General features: G+C 33.7%; 1 protein-coding gene across 1 annotated transcript; it reads right to left on the reverse strand.

Annotated features, from left to right (window-relative positions):
- Positions 1-9,133: 9,133 nt before the first annotated feature.
- On the reverse strand, positions 9,134-12,106 carry LOC138895470 (uncharacterized). The gene is made up of 5 exons (XM_070180159.1): positions 12,002-12,106; positions 10,609-11,956; positions 10,251-10,490; positions 9,889-10,108; positions 9,134-9,770 (listed from the first exon to the last, which is right to left on the reverse strand). The coding sequence occupies exons 1-5, from the start codon at positions 12,104-12,106 to the stop codon at positions 9,134-9,136; spliced, it is 2,550 nt and encodes an 849-aa protein (XP_070036260.1).
- Between the last annotated feature and the right edge of the window lie 2,802 nt (positions 12,107-14,908).

Here is a 14,908-nt window from a genome sequence, read left to right on the forward strand (position 1 = left end):
CAGCACTAATTAAGATAATTACTATACTTGGCATAGAATATGCAAAATATCGTATGTCAACTCCCAGCAAGAATTTTGTTTAGGCTAAGGCAATCGTGTGCAATATTGTCGACGAAGTTTCTTAAAAGTACGTATTTTAGACTAATTAAGACGAACAAGTGTCATCGTTATAATTATAATTAGGCTAAGCAACCTTTCTTTGGGGACACTATACCCAATTAATTAATTGCTGGTCCTCTACATGTAAGCCACGAGTAAAATACAATGTCCCTTTTCATTTCCTTTTTCTCTTCTTTCCATCTTTTGTGAGAATGAATGAAAATAATTGGGAGCAAAATGATTGTTTGGTGGAAATGTGAAAAAGAAAGCTAACGGACGGCACCCCAATGAGAAAAAATTGGAGTTTTTGGACGGAGCAAATCAAGTTGGCCACGTCATGACATTTCAAGAACAGGTGTACTCTTACGTGGACAGCCCATATTATCGTATTTCATATTAGCAGGTCAAAAGTAGCCACTTGGATTTTCAAAACTAAGCCGGCAAGCCCTAATTCCTAATCAATCTACCACTCCTGAAAAGTTATATCGAGAAATAAATTGAAATTGATATCTTTATTAAATTCGTTAGAATAAAGATGAATCAATTGAATCTGCAGCTTCCGCCTTGACAATATCGCAGTCACTAATTCTTTATGACAACAAAAATAATTAATAACTTGAATAATTTGAGTAGAAACTAATGAACATGTTTGCATTTAATTACTATGACTACATGCATCCTCTCATTACTTGAAGTGTTTTTTTCTGCTTCAAATATCCAGTGTTCATAAAACATTAGCGGATTCGCACCGTAGAAGATTTATTATTAGAGATTTTAACAATTCCTACGGAAGAAGACTCGAAAATTAATCTCTGATTAAAGGTAAAGGAATATTTATCATATCGCCACACCCTTTCTATGTCACCATAACCCCTAGCTGACATGAGATTGGGGTGAAAAACGGGCGGGTCGGATATGAGCGACTCGAAAACGGATAAATTATTCGACCCGACCCGTATTTGAGGCGGATAAAAAATGGGTTATCCGGCGGATAATATGAATATTCATATTATCCATGACTTGTTGAATAAGATCACTCTTGGGAGAATTCATAGTCTCCCAAACTTGAGGAACCCCCAATCTGAGGCTTTACAAATATAAAAGTTAAACACATTAGTTATCCATTGGTTATTCATTTTTTAAGTGATAATATGATTCTTATCCATATTTGACATGTTTTTAAAAAGTTTATTATCTAACCCATTTTTTAGTGGATAATATGAACGGATAACTATTTTATTTTAACCATTTTATCACCTCTACACGAGACAATGCTATCTTTTTCTTTCTTACCCAAATATTAAGGGCAATGCATGAACAATGACAATGAGAAAAAAACAGTACCCACTTAAACTCTTGTCGAGTGATAGTAAGCTCTTAAGGTAGCCAATTTCAAAACAAGTTGGTACTGGTTTTTGGTATTGACATTTGCCAATGCGCAGAGGCATGGACAATGGAATTAGAATTTACAAAATGCATGCTGACAAAATGGTGACTCCCCCTATCCGGGGCGGATGTAGCTTTTGGACTATGGGTTTATCTGAACATATAATTTTTGACACAAAGTTCATATATATATAAAAATCTATTAAAATTTTAATAAATATTAAAGTTAACCTATAATTTTAATGATTTAATTAGTACAATACAAAATTGAATCTATTAAATTTTAATCCTGGAGCCGCGACGGAAAAGTGTGGCAATGAAACTTACCATCTTTGGTGGGTCAAAGTGGGCTTCACAGACAGGTCTTTTGTTTGTCGGTTAAATGTCTTGGGCCCCATAATTATTTGACCCACAAATGTTGGGTTTCACCAATGTATTGGCCAATACAAGCTGACTTTGAATGAAAACATGCAGTCTCTCCCAACATATACGATATTCTTTCTCAATGGAAACAAACATATGACTATTAATACACTATTTTATTTTAAAGATGTCTAAAAATGAATGAAGATATTCTCATATAAATATTTCTATGCAAGTTTTACAAATTTTATGAATTTAAATTCCTTGAACTACACATAACGTAGGGATAAGGTTTGCGTACACACTACCCTCCACAGATTCTACTTGTGAGATTTCACCGGGTTAGTTATTGTTGTTGAACTACACATTTTAAAGTTCAAAGTCAAAACTTAAAGTAAATCCCTTAACATTTTGTAGATAATACTTTTATTCTGAAATTAATAAAAATGATTCTTTTTTAGCATTTATAATGTGTGAAACCTTTTTTTTTTTTTTTTGAATAGAATTTTTAATATTCTGAAACTACCTAAAAGGATAAATAGACAAGCATATGAGGGAATTCCAATTTTAAATTATTGCATAACGTATATCAAGAACAATGTTACTCAATATAATAACAACTGCAAAGAAACTTTTCCTAAAAGCATTAATCAAATGAGGGTCTGACTTACTTTTATTGTTGCATAATGAATGATGCACATGGACAAGACAAGAGATATGTTGGGTATAAAATAATTATAAAATTTTCAACCCTTTTCCACTTCTTACATGCTAAATTAATGGAACTTTTTGGTGGAGAAAACCATTAATTAAGGATTATGTTAATATTATCAGAAAACTTTAATAATTGCAAGAGGGGAATATCCAATTGATGCTTTTCTAGTCGATTGAGAAAAAGGGGACACTTGGGTTGCAGCCGTTAATTACACTTGTACACAAAAACTAGTTTATGTCTTCTTACCTCAACCTCAAATTGCAACAGTTTAAACATGCCATTGCTCCCCCTCTTCAATACTGATGGGACTTAACACTAAAGACGTGCAGTATTAATTTTTTCCCTTTTTTTGAAAAGACTCCATCTTTTACACATTATTATATTTCTATAAGCAATGGTTTTGCAAGAGAAGTTTATCTTTGACAATAAAAAATGTTTATCTTGTGATATCATGTTATATAATTAACGAGTGAGCTTTGGTTGAAATAAGGACCAATCGAAATTGACATTGATCATCTTCTTGTTTATTTCCAATTAACAAATGCTTAATATATATAGTGGTTAAGCACTTAAACCCTATACATATGAATTATGAGTGAGGTATCCTCTAGAGACTCAGAGCTTCCAAAGAGAGATTGATGATCAAAGACAATAACAACATCTCAGTCTCAAATAATTAGTTGGGTCGATTATATCATTAACGGTTATTAAGTAGGGGGAATAAAAGTAAAAAAAGAAGAGCAACCCGTTGCACGAAGCATTTTGTGTTCACGCATGGTTCAAGGAAGGGTCGCACCTCAAGAATGTGTGATGTAGACAACATACCCAAATACAAATATTATTAGCTGATCCACTGTTTGAACTCTTAATTTTAGGTCACATAAAAATAATTTTATCATTGTTCCAAGGCTTCCTTCGACACACAGATTTAAAAGTATGACAACAAAATGAGCATAAAAAAAAATCTTCTATCATATCATAATGCATAGGAACTTGATATAGCAAATAGCCAGGCTTAGGGGCAAGTGTGAACCGTAGAGAGATCGAAGCCACGTGAGGTACATTTGAAAGTTTTTGTATTGATGCACAACAATTATATGATGCAATCAGGGTACGAATGGGTAGATTATTGGAAATGGATGCAATTTTAAGAAGCACAAGGGACCAAGTAAAAGAGAGTTGAATTGCTTTTTTAACTTTTTATGCGGTTGTGCTATATTATCTATTTAATTTCTACATTCACCGCAGATATATAGACCTTGGTGCTCTTTGATATTTTATTGTTTGACATTACTTATTATATATTTTTTAATCACGTTCAATGTACCATAGTACATGTGTTCCTTCAATATTTGTACTACATCGATCTTACCCGTTACACACTCCCTAGTGCCTACAATAATTCATAATATAAGAAAGTAAGATATGACTAGAGGATAACTCAAAGTCCAATCTTGGATCTGTACTATGCAGTCACTTGAAGTGATAATAGATAAGAATCATAGCATGATCGATGTTTGTGTTGACATGTAGATGGGGTTCTTTTCATAATCTTTTGGAATTTTTTTATAATGAAAACTCATAAACAAAAACAAAAAAGATTATCTTCACGAAATTTGAGTGAAAATATTGGGATGGTTAGGATTTCTAGATTTGGGAGTGTTAACGCAGAAATTTCTTAGCGCTCCGCCCCATTGTATTGTAAGGGCTTTTTGATTGTGCTTGGAAGGAAAATATCTTACTTGTTAGACGAATAGTATACAATACGGAGAGAAAAACTTAAAGCGCTTCTCAATCTAAAACTTATCATGGTAAACTAAGGTATAATATATTGGAAATCAAGTTATAGTATATATTGTCAAAAAAGAAACTAAATATATTCTACAGTTTTCCCTAAAAACATATTATAATTAAGAGTAAGACTATGTCTAGTGCAGTGTAGATAACTACATGTATTTAGAAGTTTCAGGTAAGTGATAGATCTTTCCTAGATCACCAAAGATTGTGTAGCTAAATTCTGCATATATTATCCACCTTAAAAGGAATATTTTGACCATTAAAAGTTTGGTTGGAAGGACAAGTTAAGTAAACAAAGTGTTTTTTCCAGGAAAGATAAGCTTGGAAATAGACAGCTACCTGCATTCCTACTTTGCAAGTCTTGCGAAAATTGGATACAACGCGTTCTGCTATTGGAACTTTTGTTCAACTAATTAAATCTTAGGCTCATGTCATTAAATTAAAAGATCTTTTTAATTAGTCTAGTAATGGTAGGTAAGTCAAGGATAAACAATTATCCTCAACAACATTAATTTTTTTTCACTTCAGTGATCTCCCACTGCTCTTCTAGTTTTGTTTGCTCCCAGCAGCGGCGAAGCCAGATATTTTCTCAAGGGTGTTCAAAATTGAAAAAAATAAAAAAAGTTTTCTAACAAAGAGTGTTCAATATATGCTATATACCTTTAAAACCTAATATTTTACCTATATATGCAATATAATTTATCGACGAGATCTCTAGAATCAATACAACAAGATAATGGGTGTTATAGCCAGAGACGGACCCATGTGTATGGGTAAGGGGTCATCGGACCCCATAAACTTCGGCCGAAATTCTGTATATATATATATATATATACTTTGAAAATGGTTAATTTAAAGCAGTTGGCACCCTGAACACTAAAAGTATTTAGGGGCACTAGTTGAGCAGAATAATGTGCCCTCATCCCGTAAAAATCCTGGGTCCGCCTCTGGTTATAGCGATGATTTCAAACTCCTTCATGCTAGATCCTACTAGATTCACTTTCGACTGCCTTAGACTGTTTCTGGGAGTTCTAAAGGGGTTTTGAGAGCATTTTGATGTTGGTGATAGCTTCTAGAATGAGTGAGAAAGATCTACACTGCCTTTATATATCACACCAAATCTAGGAAATTTCGCAGCTACTATATGGGTGATATGTAGCTTCGCACCTGGCTCCCGGTTTATATAAATAATGCACATACAAACGGATACCTCGATATTTAGTTTACTTTAGTATTGATTTAGTTGTTGTTTGATTACAGTCATTAACTTAAACATTTTGCATGTGACTCGTCACTTAATTTATTTTGATAACTTAACTTTATATACCTTGATATTTTATAGTCGAACTTTAACCAACATTTGCTTGCATCTTTGGATTTATACTCATATCTAACCTAACAAAACTTTATCAAATCTTATGTTTCATCAACGCATGCCACGCATGGGTTCAGACTGGGATAAATAATTAATTTAGAGTGTGGTTACCACTAATTGTATTAGATAACACCACAAACTTCACCAAATTAGTTGTCATGATACGCATATCTTTGTCTTCTCACGAGGCATCAATTGAAGGAAGGAGATGGCGGGTCAATTAATTTTGAAGGTGTTTGATGAATAGAAACGAAGTTGGAGACTGTAAATTAGCTTTGAGTTAAATCCAAAATCAATTTTCTACTTAATATGATATTAGAGTCACACTCATCCTTGATATTTGATGCCCTCATGTTTTGTTTACTATGCTAGAGATGTCGAGGAGGAGAGTGTTAGAATCTCCCATTAGTTACGTTATGGTGTGTGCATACGTTATCTCTTTAATTAATTCTACACAATCTACTTTCTTAAATAGATTTTGTACATGGACCATCATCAAAACATATGAATGCACTTATTATCATCATTAAACCAAATATAGAAATTAAAAGGAATTAAATTGACTTCATTGTTAGTACCTAAGAGAGAAAAACGAGGAAAATTCATCCATAATAATCATACAAAAATGACAAACCCTACGCACTTCTATTTTCTTCCTCTTTATCTTTCTCTTTAAAGGAATAAAGACATATTAGAAAAAGCAACAAATAATACAACGGTTAAAACTACTGCCCAAAGCTTAAGCCAAGCTTACAACAATTGACACGTATGGAATTTAGAATCTTCTCTTTTGGAACCTTCACTAAAACGTGTTTAATTAAAATTGAAGGTGAAAAACCATTTGGTCAACTGAGTACGTGTCCCTCTCCGCGTTTTTGACACCCAAAGTAATTGAAAAAGACATTCTTTTTTGCTGCCAAAGATTGATCCAACATAGCAATATTGCACACTTTCAATTAATCAACGGTTATGTAATAGCTTATGAAAATGATAGGCATATCACTGAATCTTTCTTTATGTCTGGTAGGATGAATGAAAATTTCATTGAACGAAGAAGAATTTGACATGTTGCAAAAATTTGTTTTTTAAAAAGTTGGCTTTCTCTTTCACAGAGATATTTCATGGTGAGAATTGTAACGGTTTGTGGTGTATAATAGTGAATTATGATGTTATAGTTATGAAACAATAATGGCGTTTTAAATGATAATATATGCAATAAACTTATAAGTTTATGAGGTTGAAAATGTTTTAGAGTGGAAAATCATCCCTTAGAAAAAAATAATATATATATATATATATATATATATATATATATATATATATATATATATATATATAGGAGGAAATAAAAAAGATGAGTTGGCACCTCTCTTTGGCTAAGAATCACATTTATCTATTATTCTCAAATTTTTGGGGTTTTCCCTTCTGTTTCTTCTTATATTCCCATTTATTTTATGCTATTTTTAAAAACTAATAAGGAATTACACCTATCTTTTTTCACAATCTTATTGGCATTTATTCCTCTCATACAGTAACGCCTCTTGGTGAAAGAAAATAACATTGTTAACTCAATTGCAGGAATTCAGCAAGGAATTCGAGAATCAAGCAGTTGTTCGAGGAGTTACATGGAACTCGAGAATTCAGCTATGGAGTTGTAAAGAAGAAGAAATGTAGAGAGAGAGAGAGAGAGAGAGAGAGAGAGAGAGAGAGAGAGAGAGAAAGTTTAGAGAGAAGTGTAATAGTTCTGATTATGATATGTAACTTTGAATTACAATGCTATATAAGAATTGAGAATTGACTATTGTTTATTCAGCTGACCCCTAACTAACTTTTAACTACCAAGCTGACGTGGCATTGAACTGAATTGTTCTTGAGCTTACTGTATAATTTGTGTATCAATACTCCCTCCTGGAGAAGATCCTTGACCACAAGGATCAAAGTGAGGGAACGCCTAATCTTCAAGGCATTAAAAAACTCCCATGTAGCACTATCAGCTGGCAATCCAGCCCATTTAACCAAAACCTGAACAACAACCTTATTTTCCTTCTTAATCATCCTTCTCTACAAAATAGCTTCTGGCTCAGACCAATGAGGACTAGCAATGTCATTGGTAGGAGGGTAAGTAACTTGTGTAGGTAACTCATAGTATTTTTTCAGGAGAGAAACATGCACAGTGGGGTGTATTTTAACTGATAGTGGGAATAAGAGGGTATATGCCACAGGGCCTACTTTCTTAGCAATCTGGAAGGGTCCATAATATTTGGAAGCCAATTTATGGAAAGGTTGTGAGGTAATGGTCACTTGTCTGTAAGGTTGAGCATTGAAGTATACCCAATCTCCCTCTTCAAAATTCATGTCACTTCTATGATTGTCAGCTTGTTGTTTCATCCTGAGTTGAGCTCTCAATAGGTGATGCTGCAATAATTGGAGCTTCATCTCCCTATTAAGTAAGGTGTTATCAACCTCAGTGAAAGCTGATTCTCCTGGTAAATAGGGTAAGTGAAGTGGTGGTGGCCTTCCATAAAGTGCCTCATAAGGTGTAGTTTTATGGCAGTGTGGAAGGAAGTGTTATACCAATACTCAACCATGTGTAAATAGGAATACCAATCTGTGGCTTCTTCAGAGTAGAAACATCTTAGATAGGTCTCTAAGCACCTGTTTAGGACCTCAGTTTGGCCATTTGATTGAGGATGATAAGTTGTCGAGGTGTTTAATTGAACTCCCTGAATTGCAAATAACTCCTGCCAAAAGGTGCTTAAAAATACTGCATCTCTGTCACTCACTGTGAAATTTGGTAATCCATGTAGTTTGTATATGATCTCTATGAATATCTTAGCCACAGACTGAGCATTATAGGGGTATTTCAAAGGAATAAAATGACTATATTTACTCAATCTATCCACTATGACTAAGATGACTTCATATCCATGGGATTTAGGAAGGCCATCTATGAAATCCATACTGATTTGAGACCAAACTACCTCAGGAATAGGGAGTGGTTGCAAAAAGTCAGGGTAGGCTGCCAAAACAAAAAGCTTGACATCTTCACCGATCCCCTTCCAGTTGAATAGTGATAGAATCCTCTTAAGTGTTACTTCTATGCCAGAGTGACCACCTTAAGGGGTAGAATGCCATAATGATATAATACTCCTTCTAAGTTGAGGGTTCTTTCCAACTACTAGCATCCCCTTCCTTCTCAACTGATTGTGAGTCCATGTAAATTGACTGTTACTGTCTGGATTGGTCTGTAATTATTCAATGAGGGCCTTCAAATCAACATTTGTATTCCAACTATCAAAGATAGCTTGCAGCAGCCCTGAACTAGTTGTAGAGATTACTAAAGAGAATAACTCAGCTCTAGGTACCCTAAATAGGTCATCTGCTACTTGATTTTCCACTCATCTCTTGTATTCAATAACATAGTCAAAAGGCATCAACTTTGTTAGCCACATAAGCTGAGAATTTTTGTGTAGTTTTTGCTCAATTAGGAATTTAAGGGCCTTATGATCAGTTCTTATAATAAATTTTTGACCAAGTAGGTACTGGGACCATTTTGTGACAACATGAACAATAGTTAAAAGTTCTCTCTTATAAACTGAAAGAGCAGCATGTCTGGGAGAGAGTGCTCTACTGATAAAAGCAATATGATGCCCTTGTTGCATTAAAACAGCCCCTATACCATGTCCGCTTGCATCAGTTTCAACAATAAAGGTCTTGTGAGCATCAGGTAATGCCAATACGGGAGCCTGAATTAATGCAGTCTTCAGCTGTTCAAAGGCTTCTGAAGCAGCAAGTGACCATTTGAAATTATCTTTCTTGAGAAGGTCGGTTAATGGTTTGCTAATGGAACCAAACCCTCTGATAAACCTCCTATAGTAACCAGCTAGCCTAAGGAATCTTCTAAGTTGTTTAACATTAGTGGGTAAGGGCCATTCCTTCACAGCTTCTACCTTTTGAGGGTCTGTTGAAACTCCTTCAACAGTAATAAAATGCCCCAAATATTCTATCTTTTGAACCCCAAAGAAACATTTTGCTCTGTTCAGCAAATAGTTGATGCTTCTTCATTTCTCCAAAAATAGACTTCAAGTGCAATAGATGATCATCCATATTGCTGCTATATATCAGTATGTCATCAAAAAAGACTAAGACATACTTCCTAAGGAACTTCTGGAAAACTGAGTTCATTAATCCTTGAAAAGTTGCGGGAGCATTTGACAACCCAAAGAGCATTACTAAATACTCATAATGGCTAGCATGGGTTCTAAAAGCAGTCTTTGGTACATCCTCAACTTCCATTCTTAGTTGATGATAGTCAGACCTCAAGTCTATCTTTGAGAAGATTTCAGATCCCCCTAGTTCATCCAGTAAATCTTCTACAATAAGAATAAGGAATTTATTTTTTTACTGTATGCTTGTTCAAATCCCTATAATCGACACACAGCCTCTTGGTACCATCTTTCTTTCTAACCAAAACTACACGTGCAACAAAATGGCTGCTACTTGGTTGGATAATACCTTGATCTAGCATCTGTTTTACTAAGGTTTCGATAACATCCTTCTTGACTGAGGGATACCTGTATGGTCTTTTGTTTATAGGTTTAGTTCTATCTTGAAGGACAATTCTAAGATCAAACACTCCTCTAGATGGTGGCAGTTGTGTAGGTTCTTTGAACAACTCCCTAAACTCATTTAACAAGTTCAGTAGACTAGGATCTTGTTCAAATGTCTCTTTAGTTTCGAAAGAACAACATTGTACTTCATTACACATAGGAGGCATTACTTGTATCATGCATAATTCATATTGTTTACCTGAAATTCTAGCCAACTTTCCAGCTCCAGGAGTTAGAATTTGCTTTCCTAATCCTCTAAGTACATGCTTCCTTCCTTTGTAATAGAATTCCATGGTGAGTGTTCTGAAGTTTATTTTGATATCCCCCAATGTTAATAACCATTGAACTCCTAGTACCACCCCCACAAGATCCCAAGGGCAGTAGCAAGAATTCAGCAGAAAATTCAGCTCCCTGTAGAAGCCAAGAGATTTTGCAAACTTTATCCACCTTTAACATGTTTCCATTGGCTGCTGCTACTAGCTGTGGTGTAATTGCTCTCACAGATAATTTTAATCTCTCCACTAACTCAGGGTCCATAAAATTGTGAGAGCTTTCTGTGTCCACTAAGATGTGCAAAGGTTTTTGAGAATGATACCCAGTCACTCTTAGTGTCATGTACCCCAAGGATCCATTCAGAGCATGAATGGAAATTTCCATCTGCTCCATTGGTTGTGACAATTCCATCTCGTGCTCTTCTAACTCATTCACTGATTCCTCTGAAAACACCCCCTCTTCTGATTCTTCTAATTCAAGTAAGTATATCTGTTTCAAATTCTTACATTTATGCCCCACTACATATTTTTCATTGCAAAAGTAGCATAGACCTTTAGCCCTTTTTTCATTCATCTCATCTAGACTCAAACTCCTTCTGTTAAATCCTTTAGAAGTCCCAGCATTACCTTGGCTAGGAGTTGGCAATAATGGTCTGTTATTATTTCTTTGATCCATGATCCTTCTGGGGCCACTGGTTGGTGTATTGCTGACTGAAGAAGGTTGTCTAATAGCAGCTAAATAAGCCTCTTGCATCCTAGCAGTTTTGTACACCTGAGATAAGGTAGTGGGATTGATGAGTTTTACTGCAATATTCAACTCATGTTTCAGTCCACCAAAAAAATAACTAATGGTATTTTCTTGTGACAGATTAACTCCTGTGAGATTCCTTTCAAAAACAGCTTGGTACTCCTTGACAGTACCTGTTTGTCTGATCTTCTTGATCTCTTCCATAGGATCATCAAAGTCCACTCCAAATTTTTCCACCAATGCCACCACATACTCAGTCCATGTAGCTGATTGGAGATATTGCCTATACCTCATAAATGCTAAATGCCACTGTATAGCTTCACCTTTTAACTGCATTGCAACCACTTCCACTCTTTCTTCAGCAGGAACCTTCTCCGTGGAGAAGAATTGCTCAATTTTGAATAGCCACGACTTCAGATCTTCCCCATTAAACCTCAAGAATTTCATCCTTGATCGACTCGAGAAATTGGAGTTGTGATGGTTATAACTGGCAGGACTCTTTTTTCTTGGTGACCTTTTATCAGATGGTTCGCCTTCATATTGTATAGGAGTTTTATCCCTTCGATTTTCTCCAGAATGAGTCAAATGTTCCTTTAGTTCAAGAACATTCTAGTCCAGACATTTCAGATTTGAGACCTCTCCAAATAAAGCCCCAACATTTGCAATTAACTTCTGTATCAATTCACGTAAATTCCCTGGTTCTTCTGTTGATGTGTCATTTGATCGAACACCTTTCGCCATGACTGCCGAGGATGATCAGCTCTGATACCACTGTTAACTCAATTGCAGGAATTCAGCAAGGAATTCGAGGATCGAGCAGCTATTTTAGGAGTTACAAGAAACTCGAGAGTTCAGCTATGGAGTTGTAAAGAAGAAGAAATGTAAAGAGAGAAAGAGAGAGAGAGAGAGAGAGAGAGAGAGAGAGAGAGAGAAAGAGAGAATTTAGAGAGAAGTATAATAGTTCTGATTATGATATGTAACTATGAATTACAATGCTATATAAGAATTGAGAATTGACTACTATTTATTACAACTCAAAGAATCCTTCTCTAACTGCTTTCTCTAATTGCCTAACTAACTTCAGCTAACCCCTAACTAACTTTTAACTACCAAGCTGATGTGGCATTGAGCCGAACTGTTCTTGAGCTTATTGTGTAATTTGTGTATCAAACACCTCTTAATGTTTGAAAGTCCAAACGTCACTACTAACTGAACGTTCAACCGCCCATTTGCTTGCAATATAATTAGCAAAAATAATTTCCTGTTCCACAATCTCTTAATTACATCTGTATCTTTTCCGCTTCTTTCTCTAATCTCATATTGTATTTCTATTCCAAATCCTAATTAAGTCTTCTCCGTTCTTCGCCCTAAAATTGTAACGGTAGAAATTAATTTTTTATATTATTAATAAATAATTTTCTAAACTGATGTGCGCGGTTATATACAACATCATCATAGTTTCTGATGGCAGTGGAGAGGGACAAAGCAAGATCTAAGGAAGTTCTTGAAAAATTTACGAAGAAACTAGAGCGGCTTACTCTTGCAACAACTTCATTCTACCTAATTATTATGCCTTTTTTCCCTTTATGACAAAGCTATAGAGTGCAGAAGAAGAACGCCATCAAGAAATGGATAAAGTTTTAATATTCTTTCTTTATTTTTGAACAAGCTAAGGTAAATGCACAAAGATCTTTTCTACTTTTAATCTTGGGTTCACGACTATATATGTTCTTCTATTTACCTTAGATTTTTTTTTCTTTGTCTTAATCTATTTCTTTTCTAATACTCATAACTCTTTTACATTCATAACAAAATCTGTCTCCAACACTTTCTTAAAATTTTAGTTTGTTTCCATTTGGTTCATAATACTCAAATATTTATTTTTCCCTTTTTGTTTTAGAAAAACAAGCAAAAGCAAATAAGGATGAGAAAAGAAGAAGAATTCCGAGGAGAACAAGTTTGGTAGTGACTTTCTTGGAAAAATAAAGAATAACAACCCCACCACGCCATTGTCTTAAAGCTTGACTTAGAGCCCGTTTGGCTAAACTACCAAAAACTGCTTATTTTGAAAAATACTTTTTTCAAGAAGTGCTTTATCCAAAAGTACTTTTGAAAAAAAATAATTTGTGTTAGGCCAATTCATTTAAAAAGTACATTTTGCAACATTTGGTAAACAAATTGTGTTTGGTCGATCTTTCTAAAAAGTACTTTTGAGTGTCAAATTACCAAAAAAGATAGTATCAAGGTCTTATAATTATTTTAAAGAGAAAAATAAACTTAAATATTTATTGTAAAAGACTTTTATTATTTTTTATTTTATTTTATTAAAATATAAAATATAAAGTAAACATACATATTAAAGATTTAAATCAATATAACATATATAATTATACCAAAGCATATAATATTATCTACTATAATTACTTATTGTTTACATGATGATTTGAATAATCAAAATACATCATTCAGTATGAATTAGAAGTTTATTCCACAAATTACTACGTATTGATAATCAACCATGAAATAATAAGCAAAGTCACTCACACATTATAACAGTTCTCAATAATTTTATCTTTAATTCTATCGCACAACGCTTCTATATTAGTAGAATACTTGCCTTGCATTTCTAAAGGAATACCAGAAGGCCCATCTCCTTCCTCAATATCTACAGTAATGTCTTCATTAGCATAATAGTTTAATTCCTTATCGGTAGAAGAATTTTGTCGGATAAAATTTTGTATAACTATGGTAGCTGTAACAAGATAATTTTGAGTGTCAAACTTGAAATATGGCATTGAGCGTAAAATAAAAATAATTTTAAATATATAAAAAATTATTATTTTCGTAAAATAATAATAGTTAAGTATGTTTAAATTCAAATTCAATTAGAGTAACTAATTATTAACAACACATAATGCATAATTTAATTTTTTTTAAATTTAAATTCAAAAAAAAATATTACCTAACCTAACTAACTTTGTCATGAATTGCCAAGTGGTCTATTGCGAGGCTGCCATTTGGCTTAATGTGGAGACTTTTTCTTCTTCTTTTAATAATATATAGATTATGTGATGCAATTATAAAATTATTACCTATTTGTAGGTAATTTTCACAAATTAGATTTGATAATAGTTTTAAAGATTGGGGAATTAATAGCCAATAAGAGAAAAAATTATAAATAATTATTTGTAAGAAGAGAATTGATAATCCAAAGAAGGATGTAGATAATTTGCTTTAGTGTGAGAAAATATGAAGATAATTTGGAAAGTTACAAGATATTACACAAAGAAAAAATTAAAAAATTAAAAAAGTCAATAAAATTTTTGAAAAGTTACAATATGATTCATGTATATGATATCATTAAATTTAAACGAATGGCAAAAACTAGAAACAAAAAAAACTTAAATCAATAAGGAATATGTAACGACAGGCCGGTCGTTTTGAATATTATAACCCCGTTCCCCCATTTACTGCTCAATTTATGCCTTACAATTGATTTATGACTTATCGGGTTAGTTGGTTTAGGTCCGGAAGGAATTCGGA

Source organism: Nicotiana tomentosiformis, chromosome 7 (genome assembly GCF_000390325.3).
Source record: "Nicotiana tomentosiformis chromosome 7, ASM39032v3, whole genome shotgun sequence".
NCBI classification, from domain to species: Eukaryota; Viridiplantae; Streptophyta; class Magnoliopsida; order Solanales; family Solanaceae; genus Nicotiana; species Nicotiana tomentosiformis.

Excerpts from the sequence above, each read along its gene's own strand:
- LOC138895470 (XM_070180159.1), bottom strand. The coding sequence starts at position 12,106 with ATGGCGAAAGGTGTTCGATCAAATGACACATCAACAGAAGAACCAGGG. Across the intron at positions 11,957-12,001 it reads TTGGGGCTTTATTTGGAGAG|GAACATTTGACTCATTCTGG; the intron begins GTCTCAAATCTG and ends CTTGAACTAAAG. Across the intron at positions 9,771-9,888 it reads TTCCAGAAGTTCCTTAGGAA|AGCAAAATGTTTCTTTGGGG; the intron begins GTATGTCTTAGT and ends TTTGCTGAACAG.